This window comes from Phycodurus eques, chromosome 6 (genome assembly GCF_024500275.1).
Source record: "Phycodurus eques isolate BA_2022a chromosome 6, UOR_Pequ_1.1, whole genome shotgun sequence".
Lineage (NCBI taxonomy): Eukaryota > Metazoa > Chordata > Actinopteri > Syngnathiformes > Syngnathidae > Phycodurus > Phycodurus eques.
Genome location: NC_084530.1, coordinates 27,928,758 through 27,950,786, shown reverse-complemented (window position 1 = coordinate 27,950,786; position 22,029 = coordinate 27,928,758). Strand labels below are relative to the sequence as shown.

General features: G+C 42.6%; 1 protein-coding gene across 6 annotated transcripts in view; it reads right to left on the bottom strand.

Annotated features, from left to right (window-relative positions):
* septin9b (septin 9b) overlaps positions 1-22,029 on the bottom strand; it is a 79,606-nt gene that overhangs the window by 36,571 nt on the left and 21,006 nt on the right. For 3 of the 6 annotated variants that reach the window (XM_061678982.1, XM_061678980.1, XM_061678981.1), the window contains exons 1-2: positions 18,065-18,245; positions 8,475-9,149 (exon numbers count right to left, since the gene is read on the bottom strand). In XM_061678982.1, the coding sequence (XP_061534966.1) occupies positions 8,475-9,149; positions 18,065-18,119 (730 nt within the window). In that variant the 5' untranslated portion in view covers positions 18,120-18,245. Of the gene's footprint in view, positions 1-703; positions 794-8,474; positions 9,150-18,064; positions 18,246-22,029 lie in introns of those variants that run through there. The other 3 variants (XM_061678985.1, XM_061678983.1, XM_061678987.1) reach the window with 2 other exon arrangements.

Sequence of the window (22,029 nt, the reverse complement as noted above, 5' to 3'; positions counted from 1 at the left end):
AACATGCAAACTCCACACGGGAAGGCCGAGATTCTAACCAAGAATTTATGAACTGTGAGGCAGACATTTAAACACAACACACAACAGAGTGGGAAGAGTCAGTGTTGGTTGTTAAACTTCCGGTTCGGAATGATTAATCTTGTCCTTGACTCGTGTTTCCGCAATGTCAGTTCAGTTATGTAACTAACATGACAGCATAGTACTGCCACACAACGGAACTTGCCAACATTAGAATGTTGGGATACGCGATGGGGGTCTACGAGCATGCATTTCTAGTTTTGGTAGACCCTTCGCAACGAGTGGCAATGGAAGCTGAACAGGCCAAAAGTGCGGCCCCAAGGCTACAACAACTCAGGCATTAGTACTGCTGCTGTCTCACTTCAATTTGCTGCGCTAAGAGAAAAATTCCATATTTTTTTGCAACGTTGACCTCAAAGAGGATAAAGCAGGCAGGCTATGTGGCCCGACTGTTTGTTTTTAGTGTACGCCCTCTGTGTCTCCTCATGTCCACTGAAACCCACCAAAGCTGTCCCAGCTGGACTGTCTTGCATACTGAGAGGCAGTGCCAAGGCCATACCAAGACAAAGTGAGAGAGTGTGTGTGTAGCTATCTATGCCACATGACCATACTTGCCTCAGCCCCCCGCCCCTCCAAAAAAAAAAAAAAAAAAAAACATCATGCACTCTCAAAAACAGGTACTCACACAGGGTTTCTATTTCATGGTTGTTGTGTGTCTCGCTGCAAGATGAAGCCATCTCCACTGTCCCCATTGCGCCTCCAATTCCTTTTGACAAAAGTCACAAATTTGATAATACCTCCCGACGTCGCCACGGCAGCTGCTGACTGAACTCGACAGTGCCGTGCATACGCCACCGTGTCCTCGCTACTTCTGATGTTCCGCAGTGAAGTCCTTCCCTGATGAAGAGTAAACATGGCGGCTCCAGGGGATCGGCCTTCTGGGGAATCCGTGGCCCCTTCCTGGATTAGTGGAGGGTTAGTTGCGACGGACAACAGAGAAGCGGAAGTCTGCATGTCTTAAGGCCCATCCCCAGTGACCCAGTTCTGATTCTCCAAATCTTCCATATCCAAAGACAAAGATGATCTTACCGATCATATTCCTTTGGCTAACCCAGAACAACTCCTCGACAAGTTGTACAATTCAGTTTAGTTGGGTTGCGAAGGGTATTTGAAGGCGCATGCCGTCACTGCGGCCGCGTACGTGGTTTTGGTGCCTTGCCAAAGTGTATGGCTCTTCAATGTCGAGTTCAGTGTCGGATTTTCAACCAAATAACCTGGCATATAGTTGCAGATGTGCAATTGGAAGGGAATATAGACCATGCTTGAGTGATCCTGCAGATAGGGGAGGCGCAGTGGGGCACCTGTGTGGTAAATGAGGGCCCCTTCTGGAAGAAGGAAGGTTACCTGACAGAGTGTGCGCAATGACTACAACCGCGCGCACGTTCTGGCTACCGTGCCGAAGAGTCTCGCTCGTCGGTGTCATGTTCAGCGTGTACAGTTTTTCAATCCCGTAGACCCGGAGTTCAGTGGCTTATCGTGTCAGCAGTGGGATCTGTGCTGTGTCCAGTTGGAAGGACGCTTGGGAAAGGTGAAACCTTTTTTATGACTGGAACAGAGCCTCTCTCTTTGTTGTTGGACAGGCTTAAACTCACTAAACCCGGGCTCAAATCTAGTTTGAACGGAAGTAATCCGAAGAATTCAGATTTTCATACCCTCCGGTGCGAACTGCAATGTTACGGTCCCCTACAGATAGCTGGACACACTGCTGCGATTGGTTAACAAACAGTCCTCACTCCTGTGTACTTTTAGCTTCTGGATGTCCGCCATTGATGTTTACTACTCTCATCTTTGCAGTTGTTACATTCCAAGGCAGGGAACACTATATTCCGTTGCTAGGATGTCACACTGTTATCGTAACCGACCACGCTATGACCTTCTCACCGATGCGCCGCGTCGTAGAAATGCATTCCATACGTTTATATTATTATTCCCTTACAGTCAGGACTTCCTATGGGGCACAGAATTGATTTTTTTTTTTTTATTGGCAACAACTATGTAGTTGACTTCTTTGGCGAGGCTAAACGTCCGCTGCGGAAATGTGGTGTGAAATGCACAATACAGTATATAGATTTATTTATAGGGTTTGTGAGTGTGTGGGTTTTTTCTTTATGTGTGTGGAAACACTTATCACAGCTCAGTCAGTGGACAAGGACGTCATCACGATCACACTATTAGGTGCACCTGCGCAATCTAACAGCAAAAACGGCTGATGAAGAGCATGAAAATGACTAAAGATTTTTTTTTTTTAATGCCCTAAAATCATGTACACTATTCATCTTCAAAGAGTGAGTCAAACTTTGGAGGTTTCACTCCGATCTAAATGGAGCTGGTGCAAATACACTAATAATGGAGACACAAAACTCATTTGGGTATTTTAGCATATGTTCACTTCACATGTAGACACAGAGACACGCACGCACGCGCACACGCACACATGAATCCCCCTACTGCCCCTTCATGTCGGCACAAGTCAGCAGATGGCCGAACAGTGGTGCAACTGACCATCTGCCAGCCTGTCCGCAAAACACACACACGCACAATTATTGTGTCTCCGGCATGTCCCCTCTAGGGCCAAACATCATTAGCGGAGAGGGTCTAACCACACGTGAACTATCAACTTTCTACTTTGCGCACATCCCAATTTCATTATGACATGGAAATGCCCATTTGTTATCTTCTTTCGTTTTCCTGATGACTAAAGAAAGATTGTATCAAGTGAGAGGAAATGCAAGATTGACAAAATGGTGGCATTTTCAGCTGCTAGGACAACAAATGTGACTTTGTGCATGCTAAATGTGTGCAGGCGGGAGAAAGTGAAAGAAAGTAGGACTGTGGGGGAACGTGGGGGTGTTTGCTGGGTTGGGGATTTAATGGCGGTTCTGAGATTTGGCTAAATGTCTAAAAAGGACAAAGGTCGTGCAGCAGTGGTGGGAAACTTCTTTAACCTTTGACACCCCCCAGATGCTCAACGTAAACTTCAACTTCCGAACGCCTCATCTGGACTAAACCCTGAATGTATATGTGCGTGCGTGTGTGTTTGTGTGAGCCTCTCTTTATCTAAGCAATATATTTATGTACGTATGAAGTCTTCTCATAATATATCATATAACATCCCTAATAAGGAGACAATTGAGTATGTATATGTTTGTCTTCAGGCTGAAATGAGTGCAAACCACTTCTATGACACATGAACTGAAAGTTGCATGCTATGCATGCCGGTTGGCCGGTTTCACCTGTGTCACACCGCCCCCTGGTGGCGAGTTTGGAAAGCACACTTGCCAGATGACAGCTCTCCACTTGTTACAATCTGCAGGACACGTTTGACCTGGAAAGGCACATGTTAACTATCTGCTTGCTGACTGTTTGTTTATTTTATTTGAATTAGGCAGCCGAGCCCAAAAAATGTCACCATCCATCACCTTCAATCTTAATTCATCCATTCAAAAGATGACTAGTAAAGCAACAGGCCTCCACCACAGCTTCTGTTTGTTTGGTAAACAGACATGATAGGTCCTTTCTTGTAAGCTACAGTGTTCCCTTGTTGGAGTTCTAAAAGCCGTAGCTTCCGTCGTTAAGTAAATGTTAACTTAATGTAATTACCTCATAATTCTGACAGAAAGAATGGATGACTATGATACTGGTTAATACAGTCCAGCAGACCGTAGCAAGAAAGTCCAGCACAACAGTGGAACCTCTGGAGGCGAATGTCCCTCGGGTCGTACAGTTCGAAATCTGACTTTGGTCGCTAACGTCGCTTCAAGACGTCGCTGTTAAGCTGTGGCTTTTGTTTTTCTTTGGCTTTTTTGGCCACACTCCAAAAGGAGCAGCCGTGTTTCAAAAATCAAAACAGATTTATTTATTTATTTATTTTTTTTAAATCTGTACTCCACTGTATTTTTTAAAATTTGATATTTTATATATTAAAGTGTTTATGGTTTTCGGGGGTTGTGTTTACAATGTTATTTTTACAAATTTAAGTTCAACCCGAAATATGTCATCATCTACTAATTACAAGACTTTCATTTCAATTACACACTAAATCTGGGAAAACACTTGATTGCCTTGGTCTTAAAGGAGAGTTCAATTTGTGACATTATTCGTGATCACGAAGCGCACTGGATGACTGATGACAAGCGACATGTATTGTCAAAGATACGTGTCAAAATCTGTCCCGTGAATCCCTATGATGGAACATTTGGAACTTTTCATGTTGACCTTTGACACACACTTTGCGGCGTTCCTTTTGTGACGCTCCGATGGGATCGCGGTCGGAAGCTGACTAACTTGGATCACATGACCCCCGAGAGAGCGAGGGGAAGTGCTCCCGCGGGCGGGGAAACAATCAGGTTGACGTAACCCGGAAGGAAGGAAGCGCGCGTGTGTGCGTGTGCATGTGTGTGTGTGTGTGTGTGTGTGTGTGCGTGTGCGTGTGTCAGGGACACATTCCGTCATTTCCTCTCGGCCCGGTTAAATGGTCAGAAGAGGAGGTAACCTAATAGAAGAAAGATAAACAGTATGTAAGAAAAATCTTGCATCGCTTTTGCATTCATGCGTTGGATAGTTGACAGGTACCAAAGCTTCATCCCATGCCAGCTGTACTGTCCCATAGTGCTGTTTTATAGGTAGAGTGGGAATTAATGAGGGTATGACTATCTCTCAAAAAAAAAAGGCAAAGAAAAAGCAAAGCAATCTTTTTTTTTTTTTAGATGCTTTGATATTTTTTTTCACTTTACGCATGACTATAGATTGAACTGTAACTGATGTTTGACTCTATTGAGGTATATTTTACCAAGAACCTTTTGCTTGAACTCCAAATTGTACAATTTTTAGGTTACATGACTTTGGATGTTCCTCTGTAATCCCTTCTTGTCCCACTGTAGGGGATATTTCAAGGCAACAGGAGGGGAAAAAATGGGGGTGAAGTAAGTAAGTCTGAAAGGATGTCAGGATTTGTCCTGGCGACTAAAAGGTGGCGGATTCATGACCTGCTTCAGGCCAAAATGTTGACTATTATGGGTAATACGACTGATTGCAAGTTCACCTCACAAATAAATCTTTGAGAAGAACCCCTAACTTTTTATATGAAAGCTGTGTCATGGTTTTGTTTTAAATATTTATTTTCATGTGGAAAGTGAATGTTCGTACGTCTGGTTGCAAGTCCCCATAGATGACAGTCATGTTGTCTTCTTTCAATAGCAAACTAGTGGACAATGATTCGGCAGCGCCTCTGCTGGTTGCATTCCAGCAGTGCACTACAATTCACCTCAACTGAAATTCTTTACGATCAATTTAACATTAATTATGCCCGTTTTTTTGTTTTGTCTTAATTCCATGGATTTGGGAAATATTGAATCTTGGACACTATTCATGTGAATGAATGAGAATGATTTATTTTAATTTCAAGATGTTTTTTTTTTTTTTTTCAACTACATTCAAAATCCTTGTTATTAACTAACCAACATTTTAAAATGTTGCACATCCAGTTATAAATTCCCATGGAAAATGTAAAAATAAATTCCAGGATTCCCCCCCCCAACCCTATTCCAAACTAACCTTTAACAAAACAAAATCCATCTTTGACGCCATGACAATGACAGAGCTGTGATTCTGCTCATGATAAGCCACTGTCCAATTCAAATCTAAGCAACAATACAGTATTGCATATACAGTTACATCTTTTTTTCTATGTCTAGATCAGTGGTTCTTAACCTTGTTGGATGTACGGGACCCCGCAAGTTTCATCTGGAGTTGAACCCTTCCTAATTTGAAAAATAAAATATGGTTTATTACAAATTCAAAACAGGTATGTATTTTATTGTCCGTGTAGATTCTCAGTCATCCGGGTCATGGACCACAAAATGGACCACGCATCAGTTGAACACAAAATCATTGTGTTAAAAGAACAAAACGAACAGAACATGAATTTCACACACAAAAACAAAAAACAATCAATTGAATGAAAATTGACTTGAAGTGAATGTGAATTTTGCTGTTGCCGTTCCCCTCGGGAAGTGCCACTCTCATATCAGAGGAATGGACTCGGTTCCTTTTCTTTGTTATTGCTACAATCCTCGAAAAGGGTTCATAGGTAAGAGCAGATTATTTTTGGGCTCTTTTTTTTATTATTGGCTGTGCTGTCTGACGCCACAGCAACGCTATCAACTCAAGTGTATCGTTGAAAAGTTGTTAAACAAAGATCGTTTTAAAAAAGAACAAAGCATTTCAGCTTGAGGCGCAGCGCCGCCATGGTAAACGTCCAGCGTTGCGTTTGGAACGGCATGAAAAAGGCTTTTACGGATACATGCGCGCATGCACGCACGATGTGTGTCGAGTCCTCCGTTGAACCCAAGCGACTGCCTCACCGAACCCCTGGGGTTCGATCGAACCCAGGTTAAGAACCACTGCTCTAGATCCTTTAAAGTTTGTCCAAAGAAGAAGTAGCAACGTTGCATGGTTGAGGCATATTGTGGGCGATATAGTTCCTCCTTTTGGGGAGTCAAACTTCTGTTTCAGAGTAAGAGGACGGTGTTCTTTAAATGTCTGGGCTAAGCTAAGTGAATCCAGATAAATAAAGCCTTTGCTGAAGCAAATGGTATCACTGACAGCACAGACTGATGTTTGCGGTGTCAGCATCTCACTTTGGAAAGCGATATCGAGGCATCCTTTAACAACCTAAAACCACTCAAACCAACCAGAAGAGCTTTTAAAATTAAAGCAAGACATGCTTCAAACAGATATGTGTCTTTATACTGAGGATATTATATTCAAATAAACAACATATGTCATTTTGTCATGTCAATAGCAACAGTTACTAATGACAATGGCAAAGCCTGGAAGCGATGTTGGAAGGCAACGGGCCCGCTGCATTCTGGTTATTGGAGGGCCTTTTTCACATCCTTGTTACACAACTCCTCTTCCTGAATAATGGGAATAAGCAGGCAAACGACCGCCATCGTCATGCTCACCATAAAGCAACAGCTTATTATAAAATACTTGGCAGCGCAGCTAATAGTAGGATGACAACACCAGCATTTATCAACCCCTTACGACAGCATTTTCAAGTGTAACTAATACTAATGGCCAAGGTTAAGCTTTCATAACATATCCTAATAGTTCATGGATTACCATAAATGTCAGACAGGCCTGCGAGGAAAAAAAAAAAAAAAAAAAAAAAAAAAACACTTGCTTGCTTGTGTCGCTGAGGGATACGCAGGCATCACATTTAACGTACTTTGTTACTGGCTTTTCTGGTCAGAAATGTGAGGTTGATTGTGCTGATGTGACGAGAGAGAGTGAGTGGAAAAGAAGCAAGAAGAAGTGAAAAAAGCTACAACTTCTACTCAACTTCCGACTGCGTGATTAATTTGTACTACTACTTTTTTCATTTTCACTTTTTGGCAGTTATAATCAACTTGCATAACGGGATGAAGGAGATGCAACAGCACCTCTACTATACAATATGACCTCGACTATGACCTTCTGGGGGGGAAAAAAAAGTCCTTGGTATATCATTTTCTTCAATATTTTCATGGTTTGGTAATATTTCCAGCTTCAGCCAACAGGCTTGAACAGAAAAAGTTCCACTGGAAGAAGTCACCAACAGAACCCTCACGCTGCCACTTTAGAGTTCTTTCAGGTTGAAAAGTATTCTTTGGCTTTTCCACTGTAAAACCTTGCGTTTGCGTGGTAATGGTGTGGTACAATAGTGGAAGGGTGCAGCGAGACACACTGCACCGCAGTCCCTTGATTGGCCACGTTGTGTTGGTGGTTGAATTTATTGGCAGGCTTCACTTCGCTGCAGCGCTACCTACGATGTCCAACTATTTACAAATCGCGGCAGGGAGCCAAATTGGTGGAAACACGACTATTAGGGATGGAAAAAATAATTCAATTTGCCTTCCACCCACAGTCAGCTCCCATGTGACTCTGAAGAGGCTCTCGCAAGTCTTGGTCGTATCTGGCACAATTGTGATTGTAACCAGAGCACGTCGTGGTAAAAGTAAGCGAGCAGAACAACACGTCCAAGAACAGCATTGGGCGACATTTTGTATTCTTCAAGAAAGACGGCATTTTTTGCAATTGCATGGAGTTGCTTCATCCGTACACTACTCCTCAAAATGAACCTTTACAGGCATACCTAACTGAAACACTGAACAGTTGTTATGATATGTGTTCGGAAGTTTAGAGAAGGTCAAATTGAGTTTATCTTTAAAGGCTGTAGAGAATTTTCAGTTCATGCTGAAATTCCACCTGAAAGCCGGATATCATTAACATTTTGTGAGTAGTCTATATTAAATGTACGTACATCCCAAAAGGCTAAAGAATCTGTGTGTTGTTATGGGAAAAGAACAATGCATTTTGGGTAAAATATTATGGTCAAGCACCGCAGGACTTACGGTCAGGGTTGGGGGATTTACGTCCAGCGTGGTTTGGTGAGGAGCATCGGAAGGTGGTGACGACAGTGTTGTGATGGGGATTAGGATGGTGCGGGTGGTGCACTGGCGGGTGGTGGCCGTTGTTCTCCACCGGAGCTCTTGTGATACTGATTTCGGGTTTGCGGATGTCCCCGGGGCTCGGAGGCTCAAACTTGCGGGTGTGACTTTGTTCCGGGGTGCGGCCGGTCCCGTTGGCGTTACTGCTGCCTTCGTTGCGGCGCGTCCCCGGGGAGTCCGTCTTGGCAAACGTGACCTCCCTCTTGTGGCTCATTTCCGGAGTCCTGGAGTGGCCGAGGACCTCGGGGCGTTTCAGGGCGCTGTTGGTCGCGAAGCGCACGGATGCGGGGCTTGTGGCGTCCACCTGCTTGCTGGGCGCAGAGCAGATATCGATGGACAGCTCTGAGCGGCGCGACACGGGCTCGGGGGTCTTGGAGCCTCCTCCGCCCATGATGGAGCGAGGTTGGGTGTAGTTGAGGTTGTTGTTGTTGGTAACAGAGGCGGCGGTGCCCAGGTCGCGGTAGTAGATGCTGGTGGGAGACATGGCGTTGCGGTGGGGGGAGTTGGTTGTGCGTCGGGAGCCAGGAGAAGAGTGAGCTGAAGTGTCAACATCCTCTACCTCGAAGGACCTCTTCAGAGCTGTGGGTGAAGGACAAACAAAGAAGACGCATAACTCACACATATAAAGTGATACATTGGAATTCAAACACATCCGTTTTCTGTCGCGCTTACTCCGTCAGGTCGCAGACGAATCGGAGCCTATCGCAGTTGACCTTGGTTGAGAGGGGTGTTCAATCGCAGGGCAGATATAGACAAACTATTCACTTCTACATTCACACCTGTGGACAATTTAGCATCTTCAATTAACCTAACATGCATGTTCTTGGAATGTGGCAGGAAGCCAGAGTACCCCGAGAAAACCAATACGTGTGGAGAAGATGAGATGAAGACTCTCAACTGATATCGACAAGCTTTTTGTGAACAGAGGACTTCAGTTTGGATCGCTGCGACTGTTTTTCTGGATTTGAGTCCATCTGTTTGTGTTGCTTGACACGAACGGTCACTTTGTAAAGAGATCGATTGCTATGTTTTCCTCTCACGCTGGCTTGTTGCCATATGCTCGTCGCATGTCATCAGAAGGTAGCATTTTGTTTCAACGTTTTACATGACATGAGTGGTCAATTTCATTTTGGCCTAGCGTTATATTGTTTTTAACTTATCCTTGCTCTACTTATTCAATTAAATTCAATCTGATTTTATGACATTTGACAATGTCAAAATGTTACTTGAAACATGACCTGTATACAGGTTTTATGATGGCATCTGTTTGTTAGAGATTTTGTCTTGAAAGTCAGCCAAATCCAAATTTGATTAGATTCACAAAGTGGCTTTTGCTTGACCCTTGAGGTACCACTTTAGTATGTAATGGAACTAGTTTATACAGTCTCTAAAATCATAGTGTATTGTCAGGAACAAGCACAACATGAGGTCATAAAACTAACTCATTAAAAAGTTCATACCAAGGCCAATTTTCAAAGTTCTATGGCGGGATGTCTCCCATCACCCGCAGCACTTTGTTTCAGGAAAATTGTCGAGTTGTTTTGTCACGACCTCAATGCTACATCTAGTGTAAGGCATTATAAAGTATGGAGTTTTATGCAAGAGCATTTGAGGCATTTTGTGTTTGCACACAATGGGCCAAGAATTGCTCACTTGCCCAGAATTTATGAGCAACACGATCGCGCATCCTTCCTCGAGGTTAGTTGTGACAGGAGCAAATAGATGCGCTGTATAAGATGATGATAGTGAGGAATGATGCGACTCTCCCCTTGGGTCGAGTGCACTCGCTGAGAATGAATGATGTGCCGTGCCAGTGCCCATGAGCTGGTAACATAATGACACACAAGCTACTTAAGTCGTTTCCCTTAAAAACAGCTCCCATCCAAAATGTTGATTATTTTATCAGTTTGCGCCCCGTGGTGCTTCTGTGCGTGCGTGCGCGTCGTCCTATGAAATGAGACGGACTCACTCATGTTACACCCAAAATGGAGAGGAACTTACGCCTTTGTGCTATGCCCTCTGCGCAACGTTACCCACTAATCTAATTTACTGCTTTGAGACGCCTCATTCGAACTTGGTGGACGTTTGATACAATTCACCCTCTGACAAAAACAAGAGGACAAATCAAGGACACTCCCACTAAATGAATAAATAGATTTATACAGTAATGTACTTGTACAGGCACAGCTAGCTACACCATCAAAAACAATCTGTTATGACATGATATTTTCTAATAAACACTGACTGATCCAGTAGCAAGGTCTGTAAGGCCATTGCACATCACTAATTAAAAGTACCTTTAGCATCAACGCTAGTGCTAAAATGCTAACACACTAGTCTCCTAAATAGGAGTGAAAAATAAATTATTTTACTGTGACACGGGGAATCTTAGGTGTCAATCTGTTAGAATATTGTCTTCAATTAAATATTGTATCATCAACACATTTATAATATGAACACAACAGTTACCCAACACACTCCATTAGCATAAACGCTAATACTGAAATTCTAACACAGTCACCTACACCTGAATGTGAACAAATGGATTCCACTGTTATACGGTCAATCTTAGATTACAACATTGTGTCTTCAACTGGGTATAATAATTAAGGAAGCTACAAAGCTTGTACAACCTGTACACAGATCTAGAAATGAAATCAAAACTAGTACTAACTGCTAACACAACCATACACCATGCTAACACACACCTTAATTTGAATGAAAACACATTGGATATAGCCCTGTCATACTGTAAATAAAAGGTGACGTTTGCTGTTACAATACATTGTCTTGAAGTAACTGTCTTTATTTGGTATGCTACATGACAATGACTTTTTTTTTTTTTAACAAGCAATGTTAGCACTAATGCTGATGGAAAACAAGTCAATTACAACCCCAATTCCAATGAAGTTGGAACGTTGTGTTAAACAAATAAAAACAGAATACAATAATATTCAAATCATGTTCAACCTTTATTTAATTGAATACACTACAAAGACAAGATATTTAATGATCAAACTGATCAACTTTATTGTTTTTAGCAAATAATCATGAACTTAGAATTTTATGGCTGCAACACGTTCCAAAAAAGCTGGGACAGGGTCATGTTTACCACTGGGTTACATCACCTTTTCTTTTAACAACATTCAATCAACGTTTGGGAACTGAAGACACTAATTGTTGAAGCTTTGTAGGTGGAATTCTTTCCCATTCTTGCTCGATGTACAGCTTCAGCTGTTCAACAGTCCGGGGTCTCCGTTGTCGTATTTTACGCTTCATAATGCACCACAGGCGGCACGGTGACCGACAGCTTAGAGCGTCAGCCTCACAGTTCTGAGGACCGGGGTTCAATCCCCGCCCCCGCCTGTGTGGAGTTTGCATGTCCTCCCCGTGCCTGCGTGGGTTTTCTCCGGGCTCTTTGGTTTCTTCCCAGATCCTAAAAACATGCTTTAATTGGAGACTCTAATTTGCCTGTAGGTGTTACTGTGAGTGCGAATGGTTGTTTATTTGTATGTGCCCTGTGATTGGGTGGCAACCAGTTCAGGGTGTACCCCGCCTCCTGCCCGATGACAGCCGGGATAGGCTCCAGCATGCCCGCGACCCTTGTGAGGAGAAGCGGCTCAGAAAATGGATGGATAATGCGCCACACATTTTCAATGGGAGACAGGTCTGGACTGCAGGCAGGCCAGTTGCTTGGATGGCAGCATATGTTTCTCCAAAACCTGTATGTACCTTTCAGCATTAATGTTGCCTTCACAGATATGTAATTTACCCATGCCATTGGCACTAACACAGCCCCATAGCATCACAGATGCTGGCTTTTGAACTTTGCGTCCATAACAGTTTGGATGGTTCTTTTCCCCTTTGGCCCAGAGGACACGACATCCACAATTTCCAAAAACAATTTGAAATGTGGACTCGTCGGACCACAGAACACTTCTCCACTTTGCATCAGTCCATCTTATATGAGCTCAGGCCCAGAGAAGCCGGCGGTGTTTCTGGGTGTTGTTGATAAATGGCTTTTGCTTTGCATAGGAGAGTTTCAAGTTGCACTTAGGGATGTAGCGCCGAACTGTATTTATTGACATTGGTTTTCTGAAGTGTTCCTGAGCTCATGTGGTGATATCCTTTACACATTGATGTCGGTTTTTGATGCAGTGCCGCCTGAGGGATCGAAGGTCACGGGCATTCAATGTTGGTTTCCGGCCTTGTCGCTTACATGCAGTGATTTCTCCAGATTCTCTGAACCTTTTGATGATATTATGGACCGCAGATGATGAAATCCCCAAATTCCTTGCAATTGTGCGTTGAGGAACATTGTCCTTAAACTGTTGGACTATTTTCTCACGCACTTGTTCACAAAGCGAGGAACCTCGTCCCATCTTTGCTTGTGAATGACTGAGCAATTCAGGGAAGCTCCTGTTCTACCCAATCATGGCACCCACCTGTTCCCAATTAGCCCATTCACCTGTGGGATTCTTTTTTGCCACCTGTCCCAGCTTTTTTGGAACGTGTTGCAGCCATAAAATTCTAAGTGAATGATTATTTGCTAAACAAAATAAAGTTGATCAGTTTGAACATTAAATATCTTGACTTTGTAGTGTATTAAATTTAATATAGGTCAAACATGATTTGCAAATCATTGTAGTCTGTTTTTATTTACGTTTAACACAACGTCCCAACTTCTTTGGAATGGGGGTTGTAGATACTTGGTCTTATTTCAATCAAAATATACACCAATATAGTCTTGAGTTGAGTAGAGTTAATATTTACACAAAACATTTACGTGTTAGCAATACGTTAAAAGCAACCTTTTCTTTCTCTCATTTGCGTAATGAACCTCTCTCAGTTTGTCATCCACTCCAGCGCCGTAGAACAGCTTTTAACGCCTTCAAGTGGATATTTGTTCGAGAACTGTGCTAATTCCCCTCGCCCGTGTCCTTCTCACCCTGGCTTTCCTTGTATTTTCCCAATGTTGAAGAGGAATCCCGTCCAAGGTTGTGGCTACTTTTAAATCCGGCCAAAGTATGTGTTTGTCTGCCAACATTAGGCTGGAGATTATACAAGCAGCGGGAAGGTTTCAGACACATTAATGGCAAGAATTTAAGATCATTTGAAAGCCTTACTAAAATTGGGAATTTATTTAAGTATTTATTTTTATTTTTTTAACTTCATCTGTAGGAGTTGCACTGATAATAGGAGCGGTATCGGGATGTATTTTCACATGATTTGTCACGGAAAAGCAGCTGAACTGAGTGGCCTGTTCCGATGAGTATTTGTGTTCTTGGTTACTTTGTGATCATACGACCTCAGGCTCGAGACTAAAGCGCAGGACTTGAGTGCTTGACTTTGTATTTAGAGAGTGTGCAGTGAAGTGCACATGATTTAAGAGAAGATGTGGACTGGAAGCTGTGCACGCTTTCATGTTTGGGAATATAGGCAAATGGGAAAAAGCACGAAGAGCATCTCCAAGGCAATCATTCAAATCCGGCAGTATGTTTCCCCCCCCCAAGGGTTTTTCGATGCGGTCACCTAGATAAACATGGAAATAGGTTTCCAATTATGCGAGCATGAATATTACAAATCCAGTACACAAGTGTGGGAATGACAGATCAGATGAAAGAGTATTGTTCCCAGCGAAACGACATTCCCAGACTATGAGCTGGAATGGAACGGTGCGGTTCTCGGAGCAAGCTCATTAACAACACGGCGTTGGACTACCTCTCACCAGTTTACCGTGTGGGCGAATAACGCGGCACAGACAGTTATGCTACGGTTTAGTGGTGCTGCCAAAACAAAGATGGAGGCAGCTGTGCTTTCACCATACTTCACGGTTATTTGTCGTAATAGGCCCCAGGTGTTAGGGGAGACCGCTTCTTTATCATCGGTGTCATCTTGTCCTCTTTAGGACGTCCCGACCCGTTTATATTGTTCGACTGTATTTATAATTTCATATGTAGCTGTTGCGAAAAAGCAAAGCATGGAGAGTCTCTGTCGCCCAAATACATGAGTGTAGTCAATGGGGGCTACCATACACAACAACTTCTAAAACAACTCCAGTCTGACCTATTTCCTCCCGTTGTATTATTACAATATCCATAACTACAGCAGCCAGGGTAATGCGCTTCTTCCTTAACGATAGCGCCATGTGGGTTGTGGTTCAATAAAGTAATACGTATATGTGCCACGTTCAGTTGCATCGCTCAGTGTGCAGCGGAACTAACAGCTGCGATTTTCCACAGAGACTCCCATCTTTTACCGCCTTCTTTCAGCAGCCTCATTGCGTCACAGTTCTACTGTATTTCTCCTCATTTTTGGAGTTGCCATTTGTTTGTATTCAAGGCAACCTTTCAGCAGCATTAGCTTGCACTCCATAACTCCTACCTCATTCTTTGTTCTTGGCAGCAGTAACATTGACGACTGAGACTGGAATCACTGTTATATTGCACCTGTAAGAATCAATGAAGGGGCCCTCGCACCCCCCTTGGTGCAAGTTATATGGGAAGAATCTGGTGCCCCTGAGAGTATATAGACTTTGAATGCTGGGATTGGCTCCAACTCACCCAAGATCCTTATGAGGATAAGTACGACAGAAAAGGGATGGATGGATGTTTTTGGGTTGTTGTTTTTTTTAAGACCTTTTGGTCCGCCCTACCGTGAAAGACATGCCTACCAAATTTCAACCGAAGTGAAATTTAATGTTCCAAAAATTCCAGGAGGCACTACTGAGCTAATTTTGACCTGGAACAATGATTTTTGAGTATTGGAAAGCACTCAAAAAGGCAAATTATTATTTGGCCGGATAAAAATCACAAGAAGGAAACAATGTAAAAGTTGGAAAAGAAAGTGTTTTAGTTGAGGTGAACATTGCTTCGGACCAACCGTAACTCGAGATATCAGGCGATGAATACGATCATTCCCTGACTACTTGTATACGGTGAGTTTATGCACAAAGGAGTGGGCAAATGTGGTGAAAACCATCAAAAACAAACAGTATTCGACAAGCCAAGGGCAGGCCATCCAAGGTATTTCCCTTTGTCAGACGAATCCTTGACGCTATACCATCAAACACACATTCCCGCGCAAACTACGCACTGATGATGTTGAGGAGAACGAAGGCTGAGAAGCCACACAAAAACATTTGTCCATTTCAGTTGACACCCAGAAAGGAATTCTGGGCATGTTCTGCACGAAGATGGAGGACACGTGTGGTAAGTTGCGTGCAGATCTTGGGTCAAGTCCCTACAATGTTTGTGGTTATGTTGTAGTAGCAGATGTTGAACCGGAAAGTTGAAATCACTGAGGGGCGATATCCTCACGGGTGGAATTTTGACACACGGTAACAAGGTAATCCAGCCATCTGTTAAATGAGGCCTGGCTACAGGCAACAACCTTGAACAGGTAAAGCCTTGTCAGAAACGCCAGGCTCTTCTATACATGCGAGTTTAAAACACAACACAGAAGCAAGCACAAGAGTCTAAGTACGTAATCCATCGTGAAGGGTTGGCTCAGTAAATATCATGAAGGAGACAGAAGTCAGGGGGTGAAGACAACATTACAAGACCATTTGAGTTCAATGATTATAAAGACGTGCAGTACTTCACGTAGAATAGTGTCGCTGTTCAGGGTCCATTTTGGTTTCTTGCCATATAAAGGACTACGTGTCATTAAAAGGAAAGTGAAAGTGCTCATTTTCATACATTGGCTGATAAAAGATCAGAATTTACGAAGACGGCTCAGTTTTATGAGAACCGGAACAGTTTACTCCATTGATTTGCTAACATTTAATTTAGTTGTCCAAGACGAAATGTGTGTTTTGTTTCCCCCCCACCCCTTGGAGTCCAATATTGTTTGTTTTTAGTCAAAATAACAAAGCTGTACAGGTCTCAAAGTGAGCTCATCTGTTGATGAAGGCATGAACGGGTGACTGTGATGCTTGAAGAGCAGCTGGAGGAAGCCAGCATGGCCGGAGGAGGAAAAGGAAAAAGGTAGAAGAGGGAGAAAGAAAAGAACAACAATGACAAAAGGAAACTTTGTCTGTTCAACAAATAAAGGAGACAAATGTTGTGACTTTTTGTAAAAGTACAGGTCGTTTGAAATGAATACATAAATAAACCTTCTATTCAGCTGCTCTTTCTTCTCTTTTATGGTAAGATGACACATTACTGTTTACGTGCCGTCTTATTTCCTCTTACTTTTGCTTACTCACACATACCAACTTTTTTTGTGTTTATTCAAGTAGACTTAGTCAACTTGGCATCCGCTATGGTTTTGTCAAAGCTTGAGCTTGTCCGAGTTGGCCATCAGTAGCCAAACGTGACCGTGTTGGGTCTCGTTGTAAACTGTCACAGTGTTGACGGCAGCAAGAGTAGTGATTTGTTAAAGGTAAGCTAACCGCACCCGATGCTTGGTGGCGACACGTGCGTGGGGGAGCCTCGTGGGCGAAATGTCGACTGTACCGTTATTATCTGGCTCAAGGTAAAAATACTGGCATTGGAAAGCATTCACTTCCAACATGGAAGCCGACAGACACGGGAGCATAAATGGAGAAATGACCTGAAACAGACCGAGATGAAACCGTTTGCTCTATCAGTTTAGTTTAGTTTATACACAGTACAACCTTTTCGATTTCTACAGAGTCGACGTTATTTTACCATATGAAGCTCTTTAAGTACAGTGGAACCTTCTATGACCAATCCATTCTGGAACACTGCTTGATTTCGAAACAACCTTCCCATGGGAAAAGAATTCCAGGGTCAGACGTTCGTCATCATAAAACCTTTATTGACTGCCCTGGCAATTTTTTCAAGTAACATTTAAATATTCTTAACAGTTACACATGTATCAAAATAGGTTGAAGTCCGGGTTCGTTGGTTACATCGTGGTTTTGCGCAATATATTTCATCTCTTGACGTCATGCAGGATGTGCAGCTTGAACTCCAAATTGTTTTGTGCCACTTGAGAAGCACATTTGATTTAGTTATACATTCCACATTGAACAAACTCAGGCCAACTCAACTTTAGAGGTTCCACTGTATGAGATTATAGTGAAGAAAAATGTTCTGCCTAATGCAATCAAGCGATACAAGCACAATGCAAGCAAAATATGCTAATGCTACATGCTAAGCAAAACACCAGAAGGTATGCTAGGGGTTAAAGCTCCGAAGATACCTCGGAAACTTTCAAATCTAACTTTTGATGTCCATTACTTAGATAGCTAAGTTAAATACAAATAAAATATTAAAATATGTTATTTGTAATGTTCAACTAAATGCAAAATGAAGAGATCTTCTCAAGACAATTCTGCACATTCATAGGAACAACAATATATTTCACCATATTCAGCTGAAGGCTTTTCGGTACTACAGTGCTGTGTTTATATCGATCATTGACGGGATTGAGACAAATTTCAAAAATATATCTCAAATATACCTCACACTCACGTACATGCAAATTATTCCTATAAAACATGTCAATTATGAAAGAACACAAACCTTCAAAATCCAAAATAATTCCCTCCAAGTGTGGGTTGACTCCCGAATCCGACATCTTCCTAATAGCGGTCGCAAGTGTCCAAATAGTGGCAACACGTGTCACACGCGCACAACTCTGCTTAACTTTGCTGGACTGGCCAGAAAGTTGTGCATTAAAACTATAGATTTAAACTTTGGAGAATGAACGTGCCTGCCTCCTCCTCCTTTTCTTCCCTGTAGCAGAAGACACACTCCCCTCTACTCCCTGCATGTCCTGTGTGTGTGTGTGTGTGTGTGTGTGTGTGTGTGTGTGTGTGTGTGCGTGCGTGCGTGCGTTTGTATGCATGTCTCGTCTCAGGTTTGATTTTCTTCTCGCACCTCAGAACAGCCTTTGAGGTCCAAGAAGCATTTACACCGCAGCGGCCCAATTATGATTCAACGTCTATATCCGATTTTTCTATTTACATGAACATTTCAAGTGGCACATATTCGATGCGACATGAATGGAAGTGCCATTAATCCGTTCCGTAACACGTGTAACATTGTGTTTTTGATGATGGGGAAAAAGCGCTCTACATCAAACTTCATAAAAACATACAGTAATGCCACTTAATTTGAAGGAGGGTAACTAACACATGACTTCACTACCCGAGGTCAACGATGCTTTTCTTCCCCAGCTGACTTCGGACAAAAGGCAGACTACATCCTGGACTGGTTGCCAGTCAAACACAAGACACATAAGAGACAAACGTTCACGCTGACATTCACACCATCGATGAGTGGAAACTGAATCCACGTGGCCTGGACCTACTGTAAAGACACGCGACTTCTGGCTCACTACGCCGTCGAGGCCATTGAATCGAGTACTGTACAGTGGTGTAAATTCAGCCTTATACAACCTACAATCAGCCAAGATCTTGAAGTCCTTTAAGTACTGTAATGTACAGTTCATTTAAGTGTCACTTTTGGCAAAGCGGCCCCCCCACAAGCCGCTTGGCCCTTTTAATTAAAGTGCGCTCACTTCAGCCGTCACCGCGTTCTCGTGTGTGGCAGAAAAACCCGAGTTGACTTCCTGGTGAAAGTTGACATTAGGAAAGCAGGACGGCGCCTCTGGCCAATCAGTGGGATTCCGGCACCTAATCCGCCTTCTGGAAGAGCATGATATCAGGAGAAATGGACATGTTGAGCTCGAGGGACACATCGCAACAGGCCATCTTGGACAACTGCCATAACTCCTTTAGGGTAGAAGATGCATGGCATGCAAGTACCACCTTATCACACTTTTGTCTTATCTACAAGCCTATTTCCAATATGGAGTAAGTAATGTAAAAATTCACAGGAGAAGCCTTACACACAAACAACAACTTTGATATAATCACACAAGTGTGCATGATATTTTCAAAGACAAACATTGTTGACACGGGTGGTTACACTTGCTCTTCTTGATTCAGGCGATTCAATGGAAAAAAGTAGCCGGTAGGACACAAACATAATGCACAAAATGTCATTAAAAAAATAATAATAAGTATTTTAAAGTAGCAGTAACTTCATTTTCGCTACATTTGATGCTGTTTGTGTAATTTCCCTTTAAACCACTATCATACATATAAATGGACAAAGGTAAATATGCAAGTATGATCGACAGACATACTCTGAAACTAATGAGGGTTTGGGTTAGGATTAGGATTTGAGTAAATGTTAGGGTGTTAAAATTAGGGGTTCAGGGTTAGGCATTTGCTATTATATCTACGATATATTTTGTCTTTGCACTGCAGCCCATGTGTGGTGTCATGTTTTTATTGGTCTCAGTGGTCATGTAAGCTCTTCGTATCAGGAAGTCATCATCACGTAACCTACATAACAGAATCCGAACCTACAGAAGGCAAGCCAATAAATGTGCGAGTGTATCAAAATATTTCTACAACTTGTGTCACAAAAGATTTTTTTTTTTTAAATCCAAACCGCACATTTTCCCTTTTGAAGTGATCACCCCCTTGATCTTGGGAAAGAGGGAGGAAATAAATCAATCAATAAATAAATAAAACAGAGCCAGGCCGGGTGAGTAGCGAGGTTGCTCCAGCACGCCGAAGTTCTTCGCCGCCGGGAACTGTCGGATGCTCAGGGCGTTGTGAGCATGTGCGTTGTCATGGTGAAGTAGCCACGGGTCGTCCTGCCACAACGCAACTGTGTATAATGTTACAATGGCTTAAAATAAGAATTAAAAAAAATAAAAATAAATCTCCGCCTCATTTCTGATAAACACCTAGGTCAACTACATTACTACCTTCAAAGGTGGGGTCATGATGGTGGTACTTTATTTTTTTTCAAGTGGTACTTGCTGTAAAAATTGAGAACCACTGTGCTCAACAATAACATTAACCGTCCGTGTTATCGAACTGATTATTTTATTGTGCGCCAAAATTATCCAAACACAATACAATACAATACTCAACTTAGTACATTTGCATTGATGCTACGCTACCGCAACATGAGCGGTGTCCTGGCTGGTCCGCCAATAGACCATGAAAGGAGATGTTCTGGTTTCCATTGCGATAACAGATCGTCCTAATGACAAGCATATAAAGCATCAGCAAAATTGTTGAGATGTTAGATTGAGGTTCATTTATTCCTTAGCTGCTTCGTGTTGAAAAATAAAAAATGATGGCTAGCTTTATATGTCATTCAGGGGCAAAAAAAAAAATATTGATTGCGCAAACGAATTTAACTAACGCGTAAGATCATAAAGCGGAAGTCAACTCTCAAAGGAAATCAACACCCCCCGCAGTACAGGAAGCAGTTCTGTCCACTCCCAGACTGTGATATCTAATCTCCATTGATTACACATCACAACAGCGTTTCGAGGGCAAAACCACACAGCAGTCACAGCTGGTGCTTTAACAGGCTGCAAGAACGCTTTTGAGGCAATAGCGCCATTCTAGTGGACGCTAATAAGACGCCAAGCCCGGCCTACAACGCTTGAGAGGTCAACGGCGACACAGGAAAACATTGCGCGTTTATGACCCCGTCGGTGGTGAGGTGTCACAGGACGAGGAACAGAAAAAGGCACAGGGTAAACACGCAGTATTTGAGATTATCCGGAGGGAATTAACCACTGTCCATTCAAATTGTTGACATTTTGCTTTTTTCTTTATTGGCGTGCACATACAGTGCACATTTATAGTTTGTGCATTCAGGCCCGCGCACTGCACGCGCTAGCGAAAACGTAGTAGACAACATTGTCACATGTATATAAATATAATTTTATAAATACACACTGTACTTAGATGCATCGGCGTGTGTGGCCCATCAGCAGCAATGCCGGCTCAAAGCGAGTCGTGTTGTAAAAGTTGCAACCGCAAACTTTTGCAGCACACAATTAAACTAAAAAACACAGTGTGAGAAATACACACTATCGCACGGCTTGCGTATTTACGTCAACATGGACACACACGAGTGGCTGCAAGGCAGTGCTGAGCGAGAACGAGGAAAGGTTCCAAAACAACATCTGGGGATGTGCGCGCGCGTGCGTGCGTGTGTGTGTGTGTGAGAGAGAGAGAGAGACAAGTGTGCTGCTGTTGTGTTCAAGTTTCCGATGGGTGAATCTGCCAAACCAAAATGACTTTGCATCATTTTGCCTGTGCTAAGGAATGACACCAGTGTTAGAATATGTATGTTTTTTATGTGTATTTTTAAAGTGCAACATGATCTGCTCAATCTGCTCTGGCCATCAGCTCCGTACTCAAATTAGGGAAACGACATATTTCGATTCAAGGTTTTCAGGATGTTCAACATTTTGGTATCAGGATGAAAGGATTCCAGTTGCATTAAAAAAAAAATCATCACAATATTATATTCAAATTCATGCACAGATGCCAACATATACACCACATAATATTTTACCTAAAACAATTCCAAAGCAGATTTGAATAGGATACAATTGTATGAATAAATTATGAAAAATGGAAACAATATTTTGTTAAATGCAT